This window comes from Ostrinia furnacalis, unplaced genomic scaffold (genome assembly GCF_004193835.3).
Source record: "Ostrinia furnacalis isolate ACB-3 unplaced genomic scaffold, ASM419383v2 OfSCF1026, whole genome shotgun sequence".
Lineage (NCBI taxonomy): Eukaryota > Metazoa > Arthropoda > Insecta > Lepidoptera > Crambidae > Ostrinia > Ostrinia furnacalis.
The window spans coordinates 154,937-178,232 of NW_021131265.1; the positions used below are offsets into that span (position 1 = coordinate 154,937).

Here is a 23,296-nt window from a genome sequence, read left to right on the forward strand (position 1 = left end):
TACAATAAAAATAAGTTTTGTTGACGCGAACTTGGTTGGGGATTATAAATATTGTAACTGTGTGCAAGTACCATAAAAGCCAAAATAAACGTTATTTTAAAATATTTTAAGTATCTTTGAGGTACTTAAACTTTTGATTTAAGTATCATAGTGGAGGAATAACCAGCGTTAAGTATAAATACTTACTTAATATGCACGGAAAAATAGTAATACCGCTTTAAAAAAAGAATAATATCAATTCAAATTATAAATTTATAGAGATATTGTATAAGATTAGTAGGTATTTTTTTACCAACTTCAGTCCCATAGGAAACGGTGTTGAGCTGAAGGTCCCAAAAAAGCAGTAAAGTAATCGTATACATATATTGTTGTCACTGTTTGAGTACATAAGATGAAATGTGCATGCAGCGAAACCTCCTTAAGGGAGTTGAATAAAATCAAATATTATATATTTACAACTTAATTCTTGCGTTTCCAATGCTTTATAAGGCAGGTTCGATAACTGCACCGTCAAACAGGACGAAGTGATTTGATCTTATTGCAAAGTAAAACGGCTTATTGGCATTAAATGATGGTGGGAGACTGATCAATTTTATACCAAATTCTGAAATTCCAAACAATTACATAAATAGATGTCTGGCCACGGAAAAGGCTGGAAGTAAAGTGTGTGAAGGCACTTTACGATATACAGGGTGTTAGGTAAATGGGTATATGAGCCGACACTAGCCCATGTTAACATGGTCATATAAATGGTATGGTGAAGTCAGAAATTTGATGTCATCATTTAATTTTTTTAAATTTTCATACAAAATAAATTTTATTAAATCCGATTTGTATGAAAATTAAAATAATTAAAATGAAGATATCAATTTTCTGACTTCACCATACCATTTATATGACTATGTTAACATGGGCTAGTGTCGGCTCATATACCCATTTACCTAACACCCTGTAGTTATATCTTATAAACGAATGTATGAGTATGTGTCGTGTGAACATCGGTGTAGTTCAAAATAAGGGCATGCTGAAAAGCGACTCCAATCCCTATGCAATTCTCAGTAATCCCTTTTTGAAAACCCAACTAAAAATAAAAATCTGATATTTACGGACTATGTTCTGTTGACTATTTTTCGACGACTTTTTAATTTTATTTATAAGCTAGGTTGCTTAACTGCGCCGTTGAATAGACCAAAGTTATTTGATCGCAATTCAAAGTAAAACGGCTTATTGGCATGAAATCTTCGTGGAAGGCTCATAAATTTAATACCAAATTCTGAAATTAAAGAAATTAAAAACGCGTTTATAAATTGACAAGTAAAAAGCAGAATGGATCGATTTATATGAGGCTTTTCTATACAGCCAGGCATTAAAAACAGATGTATTTATTAATGTTTACACGCATAATCTACTTCAAAGGATTTTCCCGCTAATTCCCGTTCCCGTGGGAATTCCTAAGTATACTATAACCTGCCCAGGAGTATGAATAATAATAAATTGTACCAAGTTTCGTTAAAATCCGTCGAGTAGTTTTTGTTTCTATAAGGAACATACAGACAGACAGAAGACAGACAGACAGACAGACAGACAGACAGACAGACAGACAGACAGACAGACAGACAGACAGACAGACAGACAGACAGACAAAAAATTTACTGATTGCATTTTTGGCATCAGTATCGATCACTAATCACCCCCTGATAGTTATTTTGAAAATATATTTCATGTACAGAATTGACCTGTCTACAGTGTGCCTACCATGAGTTTACGTTAGGTGTGCTCGCTAGCGACTGCGTAAAAAAATGACATTTAAATGTATGACATATTGTGCAGCGCCCCTAGCGGCTACTTTCAAGAAATAAAATCTTCATAGAATTTTTTGACGTATTCGCTAGCGAGCTCACCTAACGTAAACTCATGGTAAGGCACCTGATTTATTATAAGTATAGATAGATGTGAAATAAATATAAAGTGTTAACACTAGAGTACACGCGCGGACTACTATAGTAGACCAGGGTAACATTTTACGCTATAACTTTTTGAAAACTTGCGCCAGAGAGCTGGCATTCCAGGAAAGCCTCGTTTACTAAATTTATCAGTAAGTCAGTAAAGCTTGGGTCGATAGAGTCTGCGCACTTTTCTAAAATTGGCCGTCAAAACTGCCAGTTTACTCAAAAGCCCGAAATCACTCGACAAAAAAATTATGAAAGACTTGCAACAAATGGATTTACACCGTGTACCAGGCAGTAGAAAGTCATGAATACTATGATAGATAAAAAAATAATCATATTTTTTCAGTCAATTTTTTTTTTGTTAACATTGGTCTCAGAGTGCAATTTTGGTCCAAAAAATTTACAACTTTTAAATCTGTTTATAATGTTTGATCCCAAATAGTTATTAAAGAAACTTTAAATATAAAATAACTATAATAAACACTTTTATCATTTACATAATAATTCTATTCATAAATTGCTTACAAACTGATTTACAGTGATTTTAAATTGGCTTATTACCAGAGTAGGCCGCGCGTGTATTCGTGTAAAAAAAGGGGCGCGTGTACTGCAGTGTTAAGAATTAATTATTAAATAGTGAACAATCTCCAGCACTGTAGAAATCATTAAAAACAAAAAAGAATACAAAATAAATGCAAAAAACAATCAATACGTAACGTACGTACGTAGATACGCAAATCTCATAAGCAGGTACGTTTCAACGGATGCGAGGGCGTAAGCGACAGTATTATTTTTTAGGACAATGAAATTGTTAATTTGTAATTATTGATTAGTTAATTAGTAAGAAAAATTTCAGTAATCACAGAATAAAATTAATTATGTAATTTTAATTGAAGTTAATAAAAATGTTAATCTTGTGTATGTACTTTTGTTATTCTATAACGCTCCAATAAATAAAGCGTCCGTTAAAAAGGGGCACGGTGTAGTATGTCAAATAGAATAAGAAAGGTTTTTCCGCTTTAAAGGTTGGTGTTTTTCCACCGATGATTCTTGAACCGAATGCTGAAATGTAATATTGATCAGGTTTAGGCCGAAAATATTATTTTACTAGCTTTCCGCCCGCGGCTTCGCCCGCGTGGAATTTTGTCTGTCACAAAAAACGTTATCGCGCGCGTCTCTGTTTCAAAAACCGGGATAAAAACTATCCTATGTCTTTTCCCGGGACTCAAACTATCTCTATGCCAAATTTCATCAGTTCAGTGGTTTAGGCGTGGTTTAGGCGTGAAAAAAAGAATAATAACAATTCAAAATATAAATAGAGATATTGTATAATATTAGTATGTATTTTTTACCAACTTCAGTCCCATAGGAAACGGTGTTGAGATGAAGGTCCCAAAAAAGCAGTAAAGTAACCGTATACATAATATTGTTTTCACTGTCCGAGTACTTACAAGGTATGATGAAAATTTAATGTGCATGCAGCGAAACCTCTAACCTTAAGGTAGTTGAATAAAATCAAATATATATTTACAACTTAATTCTTGCGTTTCCAATGCTTTATAAGCCAGGTTGGATAACTACGCCGTTAAACAAGGTGAAGCGATTTGATCTTAATGCAAAGTAAAACGGCTTATTGGCATTAAATGATGGTGGGAGACTGGCCAGTTTTATACCAAATTCTGAAATTCAAAACGATTAAATAAAAAGATGCCTGGGCGCCGAAAATTATTCAAGTAAGGTGTGAAGAAGACACATTACGATAAATACCTATTCCTCTTTAAAATGAATATTATGAGTACTATGTGTGATTCAAACATCGGTATGTATAGTTCAAAGTATTTTAATTAGTAATCCCTTTTTTAAATACCACAAGAAATAAAAATCTGTCAGGATGATTATTAATTTTGTTACAAGCTAGCTAAGACAACTGCGCCGTTGAATAAAGAAAGGTTATTTAATCTTAATTCAAAGTAAAACCAGGCCTGTTCATCTCCGCGAGTTTGCATCGAATACAAAACACACGCAACTACCCCTCCTGAAATCACTAATCGACAGGACAATCACGAGCGAGTGACGTTTGTCAACAAAATGGTGCTCGACTTTTGAGACAAGCTAAATTACACTTACATATTGTTAACGACATTGAGCATACACTTTTTAAATACCTTCGCGAAGAAAACCTTCTGTACGTAGTACCAGGCCTCCGTCACTCGCCTATGCCGGCCGAGATAATTACCTACAGCGCGCGACAACTTCAAGTTGCAAATCAGTCATGGCCGCCACGCGCCTGTGTACACACGCGTACCTATACACGCTCGGTCGATCATCGTCGCAATCAAGGTTTATTGTTCCAACAGCACTATTATTCTTATTTAATGGAAAATCGTAATATTTAGGAATAATAATTAACTGTAGTCATTTAAATAATTAAAAAAACTACACTCTTTAAATAATTTTGAAATACTTATGACAAAAAACTGTAAGAAAAAAAATATTTTAGCTAATAAAAACATGAACTTTACTTCACCGTGTCTATTTTCCGACACTACACTTTTTAAAACTGTTTGTCCAATTTCGAAATATCGCAACACTGAAGTTTATTAATAGGTACTTTAGAGAGTACGATTATACAAACACCACTAGATTAAAGTTTATACCAATCGTACATACAACAAATGCTTCTTAAAATTAAGTTTTTATTTATTTTACTTTGCTTATACAACCCTGACGCTTGAGCTGTGAGGTAGATCAACTCTGAACACAAAAAAATTGCGCTCTTGTGAGCGCAGTAGTAAGGTGCGATTTCGAATGCACCAGGTGCGTTGGATATTTTGCATTATTATTATTACCGTTAAAATGTCGGCATCTGATCCTACACAAAGGAGTGCAATTTCTGTTGCTACTATTATGTATTCTGTGGTAGTACTTATTATTATCACAAAATATAACAGAAGACAAACTCCATACTAAACGCGCTCGAGCCACGCACACATAGACACCGCTCCTAGCAAGACTGTCTTGGACGAATGCGAGCGCGACGCGTTGAGTCACGCGCCGGTCAACCGCCTGTGATATTATTTTGTTTTGCGAAATTGACGAAAATGAGTAAACAGAATAAGTCGTATTATAATTGTTCGGTATTTGGTTGCTTAAACTCATCATTAAATACCGAATTTTCATTTTTTAAGTTACCAGTTGATTCGGGGAGGTAAGTAAGTTATTTTTTATTTGAATTTCAATTGAAATTGAAAGCCAACTCAATTATTAGGAATATCGAATTGTTTTAGAGAGGTTTTATGAATTATTGGATAACTAGCTTTTGCCCGCGGCTTCACTCGCGTGAAATTCAGTTTGTCACAGATCGTCATAAATTATAGCCTATATGTTATTCTGGGTTATAAACAATAATACTGTAAAGTTACATCAAAATCCGTTCAGTAGTTTTTGCGTGAAAGAGCAACAAACATCCAGACATCCAAACTTTCGCATTTATAATATTAGTTGGATAATAGTGTCAACCACTCAACTAAATATTACTTCCTTCTCGTGTATTTGTTTGCAAACTATTACTATAATAACGTACTAAATATAATATAAATAAGTATACGTGGATATCTGTTATTGTCTTTCTTGCATAGTATTAAGAGTAACATTTTTCTATCATAACGAAATAAACGCAACACATAACAAGACAACCCTAGCGTCCCTAGCGCGACGGCCGAGCGAGCGAACGAGACAGGTATGCAAAGCGAGGTACATACATGAGTTTACCTTCTGTTATATTTTGTGTTATTATTCTGTGGTAAAACGGCTTATTAGCATAAAATCTTGGTGGACGGCTTAGTGAATATACAAATTATAAATTGACTAGTACCTAAAAAGTAGTAGATTTTTGTGGCTTTTCGATACGGACATATTTATTTTTATTTACACGCATAATAACCACTTTAAATTAATAAATAAATATTACATAAGATGTTAAGCTTCCTCACGAAGGTAGGTATGTTTGTAAATGTGAAATAAATAATAACACGTTATGAATTAATTACTGCATATTATTAAAAATGGGTTTAATTAATAATCCGATATGAATAAAAAAGTATCGGAAAAATATTACGTAACAGAGTTACGATTGATTAGGAAAGTTGCTCTGATTTTAATATTAATGGATTGTTAAGGTTATGAAAATTAATTGCATTAGAGAAATATGTATTTTAATGATAAGTAGTCCCATGCCCTTTAATTTTAACAGTTAAAATGAAAATGGAAACTATACATGTCAAATTAAGGAGTCGGGCAGGACCACTCCATTGAATAAATTGATCATGTCAAAACCATAGCGTAGTTCGAAGTAAAATGGCCGATCTGCTATAAAATTTGGCTTAATTTGAAAACTGGTGAATATGAAGGAGAACTCTGCAATAAGTAAAACAATAAATTTAAAAAAGTAACAAAGCCCTAAATCTATTATTCTTTTATTACTTTCGTTGTAATTTTTAAGGAAAAATACTTAAGGCTTTTATTTTTCATTGTTTTTTAAATATTTGATAGGCAGGTTTGTTTTCTGAAGATTATAACTGTTATTATTTTGATATTGTTATTTTATTTTTTGAATAAAAGTTTATAAGAATAGTCTAAGTAAAAGCAGTAAAAAACTATGATTGAACGCGGTTATAAGTGACTGAGCATATCGTCAGTTGCAGGTTCACTTGTGGTAACTGACAAAATACGGTTTTTCAGTTAAATATACCGTTTTTCTTAGTTTTTTCTGCTCTTTCGAATGGTATACGTAAAAAAATTCTAGCTTTAAAAAAATTACAATTACACGGACATTTTCAGGTGTGAACTTTTCAGATTTCCTTCACAATTTTGGTGTAACTGACATTGTAATAATTTTACCAGGTTGAATTGGTGTATCTGTAATAATGTAAAAATTTTGCCACAAAACTTTGCAATTACACTGATTTGCTAAGGTTTATAACATTAAATAAAATAGGAATTTAGAAAGTTTTAAGGCATATTACTTTATTATTATACCAGCAGTATCAGTTAAAGAAGTTAAAGTTAGCTCAACAACAAAAAAAATATTGAAATTGAGCATACTATCCAGCGTCACTGCGCGTTGCTAACATTAACCTGTTGTTACTCTGTTACTTTTACTGTTGTAGTACTCATGACCTTAATTCAACATTGCTATAAAGAGGTGGGAAATTAAATCCATTTTGTTTTGAGTTTAAGTTGCCCCGTAGAGCTAAATACGGTATTGGTAAGTCAAAGCTTAAAAAAATATTGAAATTACTTAGTTTCACAGTAATACTTTAGTTATTTCAATATTTCTGTCTTAAAAAAATTAAATACACATATTTTCTTGATTTTCGTGGCTTTTTTTAACATTTTTTAATGAATAAAATAAAAGTTACTCCTAATAAAATTAAAAAAAATAAATAAAGAAAACGACAAAATGATATTTTTTTCATGAATTCTCTTATTTTTTAATACTTTTACATAAATTATACAGCAGCTAAGTAAACAAAACCCAGCAAATGCATCAAATAATTTTAATTTGGACAGTACTTACACCAATTTGACCTATGTTTTTTCCAAAAGTATGGTGTAAAATTAGTGTAACTGTCAAAAGTACCAAAATACATTGGTGTAATTGCAATTTATTTCCTTAACTAAGACATATTAGATAATGATTTTTATTTAATCTAAAACCGCGTAGAATTCTAAGCATTTCTGTAAGATCCAAAAAAGGTTAAATAGGAAAAAAGTTATGTCTGATTTAAGACGAAAAAAAACTTTAAACGGCTCTACTGAAAAACTGTATTTTGTCAGTTACCCCAAGTGAACCTGCAACTGACGATATTTGTTACGAACGTCAGTCCTATAGGAAACGGTGTTGAGTAGCAGATCATCTCAAAGAAAGCAGTCAAATACTAAATTATGATAATTTAATGGCAGAGTTGATTGAGATGGTGTGTTTTACAACACGCGCATGCAACGAAACCCCTAAAAGAAGTTGAGTGGAATCAAATACACTCAGCGGCACGGAATTTGGCCCAAGCCTAAACAACCAGATATGAGGCCAAATAGGTGTTGTATACCTAAGTTTCGTGTGACATGTTAACAGAACGTTTGTTTNGATAAATTTTAAGTTTCAGCCATCTCACGCTGCATATGCCCTTGACTTCTAAGCAATACTATTAGAGCAACTTATGCTGGAGTAATGGGCCTTATTCTCAAATTATGGAAACGAGAATAACCCTAAGATTAATTTAAAAACGAAAAAGAAAACGCCGAACCCTTACAACATTTAATATCGAATTTAAACTTACCCGTACTCTTTGCGCTCCAACAACGAAATGCGTTTCAAGCGTCACAAAAGTTAAACAGACGCATTTTTTTATTAATCTAGGCTCTTAAATTAACAAAAACAAATGTTCTGTTAACATATCACACGAAACTTAGGTATACAACACCTATTTGGCCTCATATCTGGTTGTTTAGGCTTGGGCCAAATTCCGTGCCGCTGAGTGTATTATGTATTTACAACTTGATTCTTGCGTTTCCAATTTTTTATAATCCAGGTTGGATAACTGCGCCGTTGAATAGAGCGAAGTGATTTGATCTTAATTCAAAGTAAAACGGCTTATTGGCATTAATTATTATTGTTGGTGTGAGACTTGGCGGTTTTATGTCAAATTCTGAAATTCAAAACAATTAAATAAATAGATGCCTGGGCACCGAAAAGTCTTGAAGTAAAGTATGTCAAGGCACTTTACGATACCTATACCTAGTCATCTTATAAATGCATGTATGAGTATGTGTGGCAGAGAGCAGAAATAACAGGAGTAGCAGCGCGCGTTTATTTCCATACAAAAAAATTTCGCCATTTCCTGAGGGGGACGAGGTAATGACATTTGTGTAACAGCTGATGGCGCTGAGACACTATCGATATTTTTGTCGATGAGAATCATTGCTCTATGGTTCATAGTCTATGGCTCGTTTAAAAAAATGATACGAATTAATTTATTATCCTATGGGAGATTCAACATTTCAGATCTCTATTTAAAGGAAAATACGCAAAAGTTTGGCATTTCTTCCCTAGCACGAATACGAATTGTGAAAGTTAAGAGTTATATGAAAAAAACTAAAAAGTCATTTATATAGGCTCTTAAAAAGCACTTTTACACGTCCCAGTATTAACCCTACCACCATTACCCTACACTACCCATGAAATAGGTACCTAATATTCTTATATACCAAACATGACCCACGGCCACACTCCCTTGGCAAAGGGGATCGACTATCAGCCTTAGGCCCGGTTTCCACCAAAGCAGAGCGGTACGGAGACGAGAGATGTACGACGAAGCTGGCAGGCTATTTCCACCAAAGCGGAGCGGAGAAGAGCGCAGCGGTGCTGAGACGAGAGGAGATGCGTGAGCTGTGCGTAGCTGTTAGCTGTCAGTCTATTGCTATCTATGAAATACCGCACTGCTCCGCACAACTCCACACCGCTCCGCTCTTCTCCGCACCGCAAGGCAGCGTCAAATTCTATAGAAAATCAAGTGCACCTGATTCTTCTCCTCTTGATTCATTTCCATCGAAGCGGAGGGGAGTGAAGATGTGCAAATAAGGGAATCTGATTGGATTCAAAAAACTTCTCTGCTCCACTCCGCCTTAGTGTAAACCGGGCCTTAGAGGATGAACAGGAGGTGGCATTTTGAGCATTCATGCTCTTTCAATATTCTTTATTACTTTAGCGTATGTGAAGGTACATAGAAGGTTAGTTCAATGTCGAAATTCAACTTTCAAAGATGGTACGGAACTCTGTTTTAATTTTCTTTTGTTCGGTTTATACGTAAAATTATTTACAGGAGAGAAGTAAATCTTTCTAACAATACAATCACCAAGTCGATGTCGATATCGATATTTCATATTGTGCTGTACCACACTAAAATTTCCGCTGGGTGGCCAGCGTATTGAAATAAAAATGTACACACTTTTGACTGACCATAATATGTAAAATAATGAAACAGGCAAATTCCACGAACATAATTAATTGTATTATTACAAACGTTTGGATATAGGATTTATTTACATTAATTAATTAATATATTGGCCAAAGCTGTTATTGGCATTCATACACACTAAACTTCTTTAAGTAAGATTTTCATATAATTACTTTGTATGTAATGTTGTTGGTATGCCTCATTAGATAAATAAATAAATAAATTTTCCAGACTGGCAAAAAAGGAAAGTGAGAAAAACTGAAAAACTTAATTTCAATTTTTATTTACAGAGCAAGAAACTATTAAAAGCCTTGTTTCGAAGGTTAACAAAAATATTCCTACACATTTTTATTATAATAAGTACTTACATTATACACATGACTTGAACAGATAGAGAAAAATGGTGAAAAATACAAATATTATTTATTATTATAGTATATAATAAGATCCAGATATTGCGAGTAGTTGGATCTTTTGGAAATCTGTAAAATAGCGGGAACTTACTTAACACGTTTATTATGTCAGGGTAAATGTGATAAATTGAAAATTATTAATAATCGCCGGTTATTATGAATAATTCCCGACAGTCGAGGTAAAAGTAATAAATGAATTTACATTTATCAGTGATTATTAATAATGTATTAATACTAACAAATATCATAAAAGAGAACACCTATTGGCAGTATCAAATTGTTTGCATAGAATTTCGATTATATTGTTATAAGTACACTATCCTTAAAATATTACACAATTAGGAATTTTTGCTTTCCAGTCATTCCAGTGGCAACACTTCTAGAAATTTAGTTTTTTGCAAATTTAGTGTATTAATTAATGTGAAATAAATAAAATAATATTTACCGATGGAATGTAATGTTGTCCTTTTCAAGATTTGATGTTTCAGATCTCTTCTTACAATTAAAAACACTGCAATTCACCATTTTTATCGCAGCACGTTACTCTTCAATAGTGACATTTGGAATATGTCATTGGTGGCGCTGCAACTAGTTTTTATAAACTGAGTGAACCACTGGTCTACTTACATTGCTAGAGGGGATTGCCTGTCAGTTCCACTCCTGTTATTTCTGCTCTCTGATGTGTGGTGTGAACATCGGTGTAGTTCAAAATAAGGGCATGCTGAAAAGCGACTCCAATCCCTATGCAATTCTCAGTAATCCCGTTTGGAAAATCCCACAAAAATAAAAATCTGATATTTACGGACTATGTTCTGTTGACTATTTTACGACGATTTTTTAATTTTATTTATAAGCTAGGTTGCTTAACTGCGCCGTTGAATAGAGCAACGTTATTGGATCTCAATTCAAAGTAAAACGGCTTATTGGCATGAAATCTTCGTGGAAGGCTCATCAATACAATACCAAATTCTGAAATTAAAGAAATTAAAAACGTGTGTATAATTTGACAAGTAAAAAGTTGAATGGATCGATTTATATGAGGCTTTTCTATACAGCCAGGCATTAAAAAAAGATGTATTTATTATTGTTTACACGCATAATCTACTTCAATAAATATTACATTAGGTGGTAAACTTCATGTATTTTTATTAAAAATGTGAAATTAATATAAGTGTTAAGAATTAATTACTATATAGTGAAAAATCTCCAGCACTGTGATCAATAAAAAAAAAACAAAATAAATGCAAAAAAACAATAAACTTATATTTTATAAGCAGGTACATTTCAACGGATGCGAGGGCGTAAGCGACAGTATTATTTAGGAAAATTAAATTGTTAATTTGTAATTGATTAGTTAATAACATTAGTATAGATACTTTGATATTATTTATGTAAGGAAATTGGGAAAAGTATTAATTATATTTTGATTATTATATTCTAAGTTTAAAAAAGTGTATCGAACAATTTTGGTTGGGTCTACATAATAATTAAAAGTTAAGAAGTTAGTAAAAAATGTTTTAGTAGGTATTTTAGAGACATATTGAATGATACATTAAAATTAAGAAAATGTCAAAACTAATTGTTACATGTCATCTAAAATGGTTGAACAACGACTCCCGTGAAAACAGATAAACTCTTGTGGTTTAAACGGAAGTAAAATGGCCTATTTGCAATAAACTTTTCTTTATCTGGAATACCACCTACAATAAGGCTTACATAACCTGTAAATGGAAAGAAATAATAAATTGTATCATAATACATAAATAAATAAAAAATGATTATTATGATTTATTATGTATTTGGAAAGTAAGTGGGTTTGTCAGGATGGATTTGATTTGGGTCTATTTATTAATTTAAACATAGGGAGTTGGTAATTTTTTTTAAAGAAATATTACATATTAATATTTAAAGTTAACTACTTAATTAACCTAAACTAAACCTAATTTAAAAATAAAAATAAAATGAATATTTTTTTTATTTATAGGCCTTGTATTTTAAGAAATTGAAAGATAGTTTGCTTTAGTTGTAAAGTTTGAAAAGTGGCTATATCTAAAAAAGGCTGCACAAAGACTCCCGTAAATACAGATACGGTTCAAAGAATAGTTAGTCTATTGGCAACAAATTGAGTCTTTTCTGGAATGCCACCTAAAATTCTATCAAAAAATCCTGCAATTGAAAAAATATATCAGGATAAAACCATGCCCAGTAGTTTTTCTAGCACAAGCAATTTAAGGAATAATAAGTGTTCTTTTATTATTATACTCGGAAGATTAAAAAAAAAACAATTTTTAGTGCAGAAAGTTACTAAAACCAAAATGTGTATGTATTTTTTTGTGTTTAGAAGATTCTACTGAAAGAGAGGTTTATTGCTATGAAGCATGTTGAAGTAAAAAAAATAATAATAAAAAAATGGTTACATTTAAAACGGTTGAACAAAGACTCCCGTAAATACAGACACGGCGTTTTTGTTTAAAGAGAAGTAAAATGGTCTATTTGCAACAAATCTTAAATTTGTTGAAATGCCTCCTACTATCCTCGAAGTATCTTCTGCAATCAAAAACAACATGATAAAAGAAATAAATTGTGAAAAACTTCTCTTTTGATTATAATAACCTACCTAAAGAATAGTTGAATATAAATGCAAATCATAATATTAATTAATATTTTTTTATACCTACACCAATAAAGATTAATAAATAATCATGTATGATGTTCAACATTTTTTTATAAATAGGAGGCCTTTGTTAAAATAAAAAAACAACACAATGAAATCTTATGCGTGTAATAATGTAAAAAAAATAAGAAACAATAAAAAACACTTAATATAACAATAAATTACAATGATGCCATACTTATTTTATTTACAATAACTTTGGTGTTTTTAAGAAACATCAGACGTCACTTAGCGTTAGCAAAATACATTATATTTTTTTATAAGATTGTCATGTTTTGGTTAGTTTATATTATATTAATTATGTAATACTATAGGTATTTATGTTCAATTTATTTTTATTTGAAACTTTTAAGGCTTGTATAGACCGCTAAATAGGTTTACCGAATTATATCTTAATTTATAATAAAAGGGTCGGTCTGCGTTAAAAGTTATACGTTTAGGAACGACGCGCCCGGAGCGGAAATATACCGTAAATTCTGTAAAGATACAAAAAAGTACAATTAGAACTGAATATTTGTTAAAATTTAATGATTTGATAGAAAGGCCTCCTATTTTCAATGGTTACTTTGACGAATCTAAATAAAATGACGTTTTGTAAGTGTAATTGCACCGTCATAATATTATTAGTCTCTTTCGACTATGACATACTTAACGAATGTATTTCAGTGGTTTTATTGAAAAAGTATGTTATAAGAATATTGAAAAATCTGTCTATTTCAAGTATATTCCAAAGATTTATAAACATTAAATATCGTTTAAGTTACAATACTTATAATTTTCACCATTTCCAATTATGTTAATTATTTTCTACGCTACACAACCTAATTATTTAACCGTGTTAATGACACCAACATTAACCACAAATAAAATCATTTTTCCATGAACACGGTATTCCTAAACCCAAACCGCTGAACAAACAAACGTAATACATATTCTAGGCGTTTTATTATCTTACTTTGGAAAAATCACCTAAAGCTTGAATTCTCCACTAAATAATTCAATACATAAATGTCTGAGCACAAAATAAAAGGGACGATCTGCTTCAAATATGTGTGCTGGCATTGGTTTTGTCCTTTTAGTTATTTTAAAGGCTGTAAAAAAATATAGCGGTCGGGATGTATAGAAGATTATTCTCAGTGGAAATCAAAATATTATAATGACACGTATTTTTATTACCCCTTGACATCATCGGTTTAAAATAGGTAAAATGAAAACCTCAAAAAATATATAAACTAATTGCAATTTATAATTTTGGAATCATTAGAAGCAATATTTGGATGATTTAATTGTTTGTCCCATGTAATATATTTTATAGCTTTAATTTCTTCGTACTATTAACGTAGAAGTTACCCAAACCAACAAACCTAAAGATCGGTACCGGGAACATTGACATTAATGAAACTAATTATAAACTAAAATTCTGGACTAGCATAAAAATAAAATAACATAAAAATAGACTAGATTTTATCAAGTGACATCCGGATCGGTAAATAAATAAGGTCTTACCTAGGACGTATTTAGCCTTCTAAAAAGGTGGTTTTTGAACTTATAAAAAAAACTTCACCTAGTCATGTCTAGTGACATGGATGGATGATTTAACCTGTCGTAGGTTTACTATATGATAATATGATTAAATGATTTGTGAATAAATAGAAAAGTTATTGTTTCAAATTGTTATTAGTGCATTCAGTACACTGTTTTGCCAAATCATATGTAAAATCTGTAGTGGACGAAGGATTTAAGACGCAGAAATAGAATTGCTTATTTGTATCGATGGAAAAAAATAATCAGATGATTTTTGTGTAATGGAAACTGATAGGTACGTAAATGAATGAATTTTGAGAATTCCTTCTATATATGTCACTAGGACAACGTATTTTATCAAATTCAATTAACAATCACGTCATTTTTTTCAATGGTGACTGTAATTAAGTTTCTATCTTGTTGAAATCTCATCAGACTAGTAGATACTTTCTCTCTATCTCTGTATTAACGCAGAAGATTTATTAAGATAAAGTTTCTTCTAGCTTCCCAGATGACCTTCATTAGTTAAAAATGTTGGACTCACCACTAGCTGCGGCAGCCTCAGCGCCTTCCTCGTTGACTTCAATGAACGCCTTCTGGATAGCGTTGCTCACATACAAACCGTCTCCCTCACCCTTCAAGAGGTACTCCAGTCGGGCGTCTTTAGGCGAAAACAATTTTGTTACACCAATCTGGAAATGAAGATAATAATATTTAGCAAAAATAAAAGATAAAGAGAACTCTTTGAGTTTTGCTGATGAATAGCCGCTACCTCCTTATGACGTTATGCTCACCTTTAGCAGAACATCCTTCAAGTCAATAGTAGTTTCAATCTTGAATTTTGGCAGAAACACGTCAACGTCCGTATTGTACATGTTCTCTACGGCTTTGGCCAAAGCTGATGGGTCCTTAATTTTTTCTTCTAGTTCTGCCAGTCCATCAACCTTGTTGGGCAATACGATGAGGAACGCGGAGTCACCACCTTCGTAGTACAGCTCCAATAACTGTAAATATATTTCATATTTTTATTTCAATTTCAATTTTGGGAAACAAAAGCTTGGTGATACACGCTTTTATGTTCCGTTGCAAGTTAATTCTCTCGAATCAGATGATATGGCTTCTAATCTAAACCTAGCTAGAATACACACAGCGTATTGTAAGATATTGTATGTATCAATTAACCGTGTAAAATAAACTCGATTCTAATAAGTAGTAAAATTAATTTAGGTTGAGTCCCAGTAAGTATGACATCAGTTACTAGTGAAAACGTTAACAATAGCATTATCAGAGTTGGTTCGATCGTTTCAGCCAAACGACGTCGCCAAAGGCCTCCCCCAAGGATTTTCATAACGACTGGTCCTGTAGCCTTATTCCCGTAACAAAACTTCAACGACAACAAAACATTGAGTTGCGATCCTATCGAGTAATCGTTCTATCAAAATGACCCTTGTGAACACGGATTTAGATCTGTTTTTCAATGGGACGACTTCGGAACGTTAGCGAGATCTACGTGAATTAGGCCACTGGACTGCCCACATACAGTTTCTTTCAGCAACCTTCACCAGATCGTCGGGCCACCTAGCGAAGGAGCTTTTTTTTTATGTGACAGGAGGCAAACGAGCAGACGGATCACCTGATGGTAAGTGATTACCGTCGCCCATAGACACCCGCAGACCCAGGGGCGTTACAGGTGCGTTGCCGGCCTTTAAGGTAAAGATACGCTCTCATCTTGAAAGCTTGCAGGTCGTATCCGTCCGGAAACACCGCAGACGACAGTCCATTCCACAGTTTGTTGTACGGGGCAGGAAGTTTCTAGAGAAACGTACTGTTGTGGACTGCCAACCATCTAAGTGATGGGGGTGGAAGTGCTGTCGGGTAGATCGGTGGCGAAAAGTGGCGGCAGGAATAAGTCCTAAGCTTGCCCACACGTTATCAGAGTATCACATCTAATGAACTACAACTACCTTCGCTAGGAATCATGCACACGCGCGGTGTGACACTTACCTGAGCGTCAAGTTCTTGGCTGGTGCCGTATTTGAAGTTGCCATTCTTGAACATGGTGGGCACTTGGATGGTCTTGTCCTTGGATACGTGGAAGTCCTTGTCTTTTGTCAAAGCCTTGTCGAACTGTTCCTCCCAGGTGCCCTGTTGGAGAATTTGGGGTATTAGATAATAAATACATAACCTAACCATACATTATGTCAGTGTGATAATTATCATAGCAGAAGTGAATTTTATTGTGACTGTCTTAAATTTTATTGGAATAATTGATAATTCTGTTTAGTACTGTTGCTGTTGTAGTTGGACTGTTAGTACTGTTGCTGCGGCGCCCTTGGTTCAAATCTCTAAAGTTACTGTGGACACAAGATCTGATACAATACAGTGTACCAAATGTAGGTATATTAATTTGAATCTATTTTATTTTGTCCGTGAATTTACACACTAAAAGGCCATATTGTCACCACGATACAACGATATAACGGATATTTGAAACATTAAGAGATAAATCAAAAAAAGCTCATTCACCTTGAAGTAGATCGCGTTAACAAGAACAGCTCTGGTATCTTCGCCTAAGGAATCGGGACTCACTAAATCTTTGATGCGCTTGTTAGTGTTATCTTCAACCTGGAAAACAAATTTCATTATTTATTATCAAAAATTGTAACTATAAGGCTGGATTGCACCATCATTAACTTTGACAAACGTCAAAAATCTGTTAAACTCCATACAAAAAACACCGGTTATCGTCATAGTTACGGTCAAAGTTAGGTGGTGCAACTCGAGCCTTAATATTGTTCCTGACATCGAAAACGTGAGGTGCATGGGCTTCATGAACTTTCGCGGCGTTTAAAGCAATTTTTTTATTATTTGAAATCCTTGTAGCACCCAGAAAATCTAATGATACAACAAGTAAAACGGAATGGCGCCATCTCTTGGTTAGTTCTACTACACTAACCTATCCTTTACACAACCCAAATATGTCAAAACGGACGATTTATTCTGAGGTTTATTTACTCTTGTTTGATTGAATCCCCCCTTAGACAGATAATTTTAATTACCCAGGCGTTGATAGCGGCAGCAGCCTCGACGTTCTTGGCGAAGTCTACATTCTTGACGTCAGAGCTGAATACGTCCCTGGACATCTGAGCGAAGGTGCCGTTGAGCTCTCCATTGTTCGGGATGTAGATACGGTTGGCCACCTTCAGCTCGACGCCTTTGGCGGAGCGAAGGTTGCCGTTGACAAGCGTGAACGCGTCTTTAGTCTGTTGGTAAAAAATCCAAGTTGAAATTGCTATCATCATCGTCATTATCATTTTCAGGGCACATGGTAACGTGCCCTTTGAAATTGCTATAATTATTGTTTATTTCATATGTCCTCCCCAACCCATTTGACCAACAGTTCAGCTTGGGGAGTGTAGGACAATCCCTCATCCTCTATTTGCTTCTGGTATATTAAGAGTCGTGCGCCTATAAGTAGTCGAGACTAAATGAATAAATTACCATTGTAAATGATGACGGCATTTTAAATTATTAACAACACAGACACAAACGTCTGGGAAAATATTATTTTCCATAATAATTACCTTCCTCCTACTGTACTCGTAACGTCTAGCGTATGCCTTTTGTTTTTACTACGTAATCCAACACATTTCAAAATCCAATTTGGATTAATTGTAGATAATGCTTCAGACTCCCATCACACACAAGCAAAACAAAAAGTTGTCTTCCGTCAGATTTTTTGCGAGCCACTAAAAATTTTATTGTTGGCAATTTTTTTCCAAAGTTCGCTACACCAGTGGCCATCTATTTTTATGGAGAACAATGAAGTTGGTGGGAATATCTTTTTTATAATGGAACTATACTTACAGCTTCATCATTAGGCATGCCAATGGTCTTCAAGATTTCGTCGTGTGAGTCGCCCACCGAAGCCAGGCCGAGCTGCGCCAGAGGGGAGAGGGCAGAGAAACCCGACATCACCACACTTTTGCCGACATTATTTTTAGCTACCTCCTGAAAAAAAAATCATACTTCATTAACATTAAGAATAATCCCAACTAATATTATAAATGCGAAAGTAACTCTGTCTGTCTGTCTGTCTGTCTGTCTGTCTGTTACGCTTTCCCGCTTAAACCTCGCAACCGATTTTGATGAAATTTGGCATAGAGATAGTTTGAGTCCCGGGAAAGAACATAGGATAGTTTTTATCCCGGTTTTTGAAACAGGGACGCGCGCGATAAAGTTTTTCTGTGACAGACAAAATTCCACGCGGGCGAAGCCGCGGGCGGAAAGCTAGTAGTATAAATAAGTCCTTAGCATATTCCGAAACTGGTCAGCCGTGTGCCGTGTGTTGAGGAAAAAATATTTGTTTTCCTGTTAAGTATCTGTTCGAGATATTGGCATGTCAAGAAGACGGCATGCAAAATAAACGTGTATTATACCATCTATGTTAATTTTAAAAATCCTAGCCCATACAGTCAACCCAGAGTTTGGTAATGATCAATGTAGTGCCGTTTACGCTAAGTAGCAAGTCGTGGAACTTGAAGAACGCGTGTACATAGCTTTATTTTTGTTGTGGAAAAGAAAGCCCTTTTAAAAGGTGTATTTCTACGTCGAATTGTCGAGTAAATTGTAATTAGACATAGCAATAAAATAAGGATGTTCTAATTCTATTGCTATTTACGAGTAAAAGTAGGCTTCAGAGCCCATCGGATCCAAAGCGAGTTGTCCACACGCCAAGTCACATATAATATAGCTTACTAAGTAGGTGCTAAGTGTTGTGTGGTGTTCTAAGTATTACATAACAGCTGTTGTCGGTGTTGTTGTTGTTGACATGACAACTTTTTGTCACGTTGTTCGTTCACGGAATAATTAGTCATGCAACGTGTTAAGCCCCCATGGTTATTTCCACAATATTGTTGTATAGACTAAGAGCTAGTGAACGCCAGACCTACGTTATTTTATAAAGGCTGAAAGTTTGTCAGCGCATGCTCCCAACATAGCTAAGAATCATGGCCAAACATGAAGTTTGGGTCATGGTGGCTTTGGCAGACAGACGGTTCTGAAGGTGTGTAAAATACCAACTTAATTACGTCAAAGTATAAAGGCTGATTTTTTGATATTTCCTTCAAAATGTTATTAGAAATGACGTCATTAATTGACAGACACCTACCATGGTGGCAGCCCTTAGCCAGACACCTTAAAGTTCATGAAAATGTAGTCCTACTTACGTCATACTATAAAAGCTGATATTTACATAAAATATTTGAACTATCATTTGATGAAGTTTCCTCATCAGCCAGACACTTCTGATGGTTCCTTCGCCTTGCCAGACAGCTTTTAGGGTGGCTGAAAGTGCGAACGCGAGGCACTATAATTATTGATTTTTGTACTTTTTCTTAAGTTATTTAAGTATTTGAGTCTGTAAATCATCATCTCATGTTGATGAGCTGATGATGGAAGGTAAGTACAACTCCTTAAGGCTTAGGAGTTGGAGGACAATTCTTTAACCAGTATATATAAGTATAGTTTCTAAAGTTATTTGGTTGTTTGCATCAGCTAGTCATCATCCCATGTTGATAGAAGGTACAACTCCTTAACGCTTAGGAGTTGTAGGATAATTCACGTCATGCTCCCCGGCGGAACTACTTTTGATTTAACTAGTCTAGTGTAAGTTTCTAAAATAAATCTTTGAAATGTCTATTAAATTCAAGTCCTATTTAAAAAAAATGTGTCACAGGTTTCGCCGTATTTTGTTATTGAAAGTGGTTGCGCTGCAGAGTATCCTTCCAGCGAAACCATCACGATATATCTATTACTATGCACAGTATAATCAAATTTATAATATCAAATAATACTATAACAATTCTATATTGAATTAGGACCCCCAAATCCTCACTAGAATTTATATACGCGGAAAATGTGGTGCCACAAATTTTATCTTCAAAATAGTTGCTAAACGCCTAGAGTAAAGTTCTTAGCAACATTAGCATTAACATAGGTAATGATAATGTTGCTAAGAACTTTACTCTAGGCAACTTTCAGAGGTAATCACTTTAAAATTAGGGATTACCTAAGCCTTAAGGAGTTGTACTTACCTTCCATCATCAGCTCATCAACATGAGATGATGATTTACAGACTCAAATACTTGAGTAACTTAAGAAAAAGTACAAAAAACAATATTTATAGTGCCTCGCGTTCGCACTTTCAGCCACCCTAAAAGCTGTCTGGCAAGGCGAAGGAACCATCAGAAGTGTCTGGCTGATGAGGAAACTTCATCAAATGATAGTTCAAATATTTTATGTAAATATCAGCTTTTATAGTATGACGTAAGTAGGACTACATTTTCATGAACTTTAAGGTGTCTGGCTAAGGGCTGCCACCATGGTAGGTGTCTGTCAATTAATGACGTCATTTCTAATAACATTTTGAAGGAAATATCAAAAAATCAGCCTTTATACTTTGACGTAATTAAGTTGGTATTTTACACACCTTTAGTACCGTCTGTCTGCCAAAGCCACCATGACCCAAACTTCATGTTTGGCCATGATTCTTAGCTATGTTGGGAGCATGCGCTGACAAACCTTTCAGCCTTTATAAAATAACGTAGGTCTGGCGTTCACTAGCTCTTAGTCTAGTAGGTAACTATTGATTTTTGCTCTATAGGTCAGGTAGTGCAAAGCGTAGCTGCACCCCAGCAAAGCTTTTAGTTTGCTTACATGGATTGTTTTATAATAACTACTCATTTTAAATCAATTTATTTTAAATCAATAACAGTATTTTAGCTGGCTTTATTAAATAACACTTTATAACCAAGACTTTATCATCATAGTTCAGCCGCAGGATGTCTACTCCTGGACATGATTGATGTTTATAGCCTAGATGTGGCTTCAGTGTGCTTACCTTGAGTTTACGTTAGGTGTGCTCGCTAGCGACTGCGTAAAAAAATGATATTAAATGTATGACATTTTTTTATGCTAGACAAGTCAGGTATTTGACCGCAATCGCACCTGGTGTTAAGTGAGATGCAGTCTAAAGTGGTACATATCTGCCCTGTAAGTGCCTATTCACTCTCGCCTTGAAAACGCTTGGACTGTGCAGCGCCTACTTTCAAGAAATAAAATCTTCATTTTTTTTTGACGTAGCGTAGGTACTCGCACACCTAACGTAACCTCATGGTAAGCACACGTCATGGTTCCCTAATTTGCAAATGTTTATCATTAACGTTATATTATTAAGTGTTTAACTGCGTCATGGATTAAAAGTTCAATCAAATGTGCCGTGTGGAATTGCGTTTATTTATATTCTATCATCGACAGTAGAATACCGTTTATAAAAAGTACCCGTTGCCACTGTAACGACCAAATCCCCAAGTGAAAAGCTAATTCCAGATTCTCTCGCAAAATATTTCCAACCCTTTTCCTGTTCCGAAGTGGATTAGGGAATCACATTCCAATGGCTGTGAAATTTAATTTACTCCGTGACGTAATGCTCTTCATTTGACGTTTCGTCCTTTCTATTTTGATGACGTCTTGCCTTTTTTATTTTCCGATTGACGTCACAATATTTAAAGCTGTATATCATTAGATATAGGTACTAAGGATATCTACACTAAGGGCCCTTTCACGAGTAAAGTGTAGTTAGTACTTCCTGATTAACACAATCTGGCAAGTTAAAGTAAGAAGTATTTTAACGTCAGTCTTGTTGGCAGTCATGGTTTTGTAGCTACTCGTGACTTTAAGAAATAAGTAGACTACTTGACACTTCACTCAGAGATGCAAGTGAACGAGGCTCTAAAGCTTCAACCAGATCAATGCGTGCAGATCGCCGTCGCCGGCGCGATCATAGGCCAATGACAGGTCGCGCGACCCATGACAGTCTGCGCGATGTGTTTTTTTTTTAAGGGACGCGCGCTGGTAGCTTGAGGAGCTTTTCCAGCTTCACCGGGCAGAGTGGCGAGTACAGAAGGTACTCTAGCCGTTTGGCGATCGTCGGTCGCAGACCGACGTTCGCGATCGGGCCGTATCGAGCGCATAAGGCGCCCGATCAGTGGCGAACCCAACTAGAGGGTTGCCCACCGCGGTGTTGGACCAAAGTCCAGCCTACGACGGGCTCACTCTAGTGGGCCCGATCGAGGGGATGCGCGATGTGTAATGAGGGCTATCGTTTTTATACTTAACAGTTGGCACCCCTGGCGATTGACAGGACCTTACTCTACAGTGGCGCCATCTTGATAAGTGGAAATACGATAGTCCTCTTACCACTTTCGCGCTCACCAGTTGGTGCCACTGTCTTCGCTACTAGCAAGTGACAGGACCTTACTCTACAGTGGCGCTAACTGGTGAGCGCTAAAACGATAGCCCTCATTGGCCTATGATAGCGCCGTGATCGCGCCGGCGATGGAGATGCACGCGTTGGTGTGGTTGAAGCTTAAGGTGTGTCTATGTTCTCACAAAATATACGTTATACAAAGCTCTCTAGTTTTGTATTTGCAATAGACTATTTTATTAAGCTCTACTCAAAATAGAGATACCTTACCCGCTTAAGAGCTACGTATAAACTCTAGTTTGAGCTACATAGCTTTCTCTTGTTTGCTAGTTGTTATTTTGTTAACAAGAGATTACGCCAATTAAACAGTTTCACAGTATAGACACAAAATATAGGCAAATGACGTAGGTTTTCTGATGACTATTTCATCAGAATAAAGTTTAGTATTTTATGAG

The 23,296-nt window shown here is 34.7% G+C and overlaps 1 protein-coding gene across 35 annotated transcripts in view; it reads right to left on the bottom strand.

The window, feature by feature from the left end:
* The window catches only part of serpin-1 (antitrypsin), a 39,414-nt gene that overhangs the window by 12,646 nt on the left and 3,472 nt on the right, over nt 1-23,296 (bottom strand). For 19 of the 35 annotated variants that reach the window (XR_003655746.1, XM_028301949.1, XM_028301951.1 and 16 more), the window contains exons 3-8: nt 18,443-18,586; nt 17,635-17,838; nt 17,102-17,200; nt 16,580-16,720; nt 15,370-15,579; nt 15,120-15,267 (exon numbers count right to left, since the gene is read on the bottom strand). Coding sequence is in view for 34 of the 35 variants with exons in the window: in XM_028301949.1 (XP_028157750.1) it covers nt 15,120-15,267; nt 15,370-15,579; nt 16,580-16,720; nt 17,102-17,200; nt 17,635-17,838; nt 18,443-18,586 (946 nt within the window). In the remaining variant the exon portion in view is untranslated. Of the gene's footprint in view, nt 1-456; nt 605-1,106; nt 1,274-2,875; nt 3,012-3,480; nt 3,629-8,494; nt 8,657-11,340; nt 11,347-11,955; nt 12,099-12,781; nt 12,925-13,243; nt 13,528-14,006; nt 14,143-15,119; nt 15,268-15,369; nt 15,580-16,579; nt 16,721-17,101; nt 17,201-17,634; nt 17,839-18,442; nt 18,587-23,296 lie in introns of those variants that run through there. The other 16 variants (XM_028301931.1, XM_028301927.1, XM_028301934.1 and 13 more) reach the window with 15 other exon arrangements.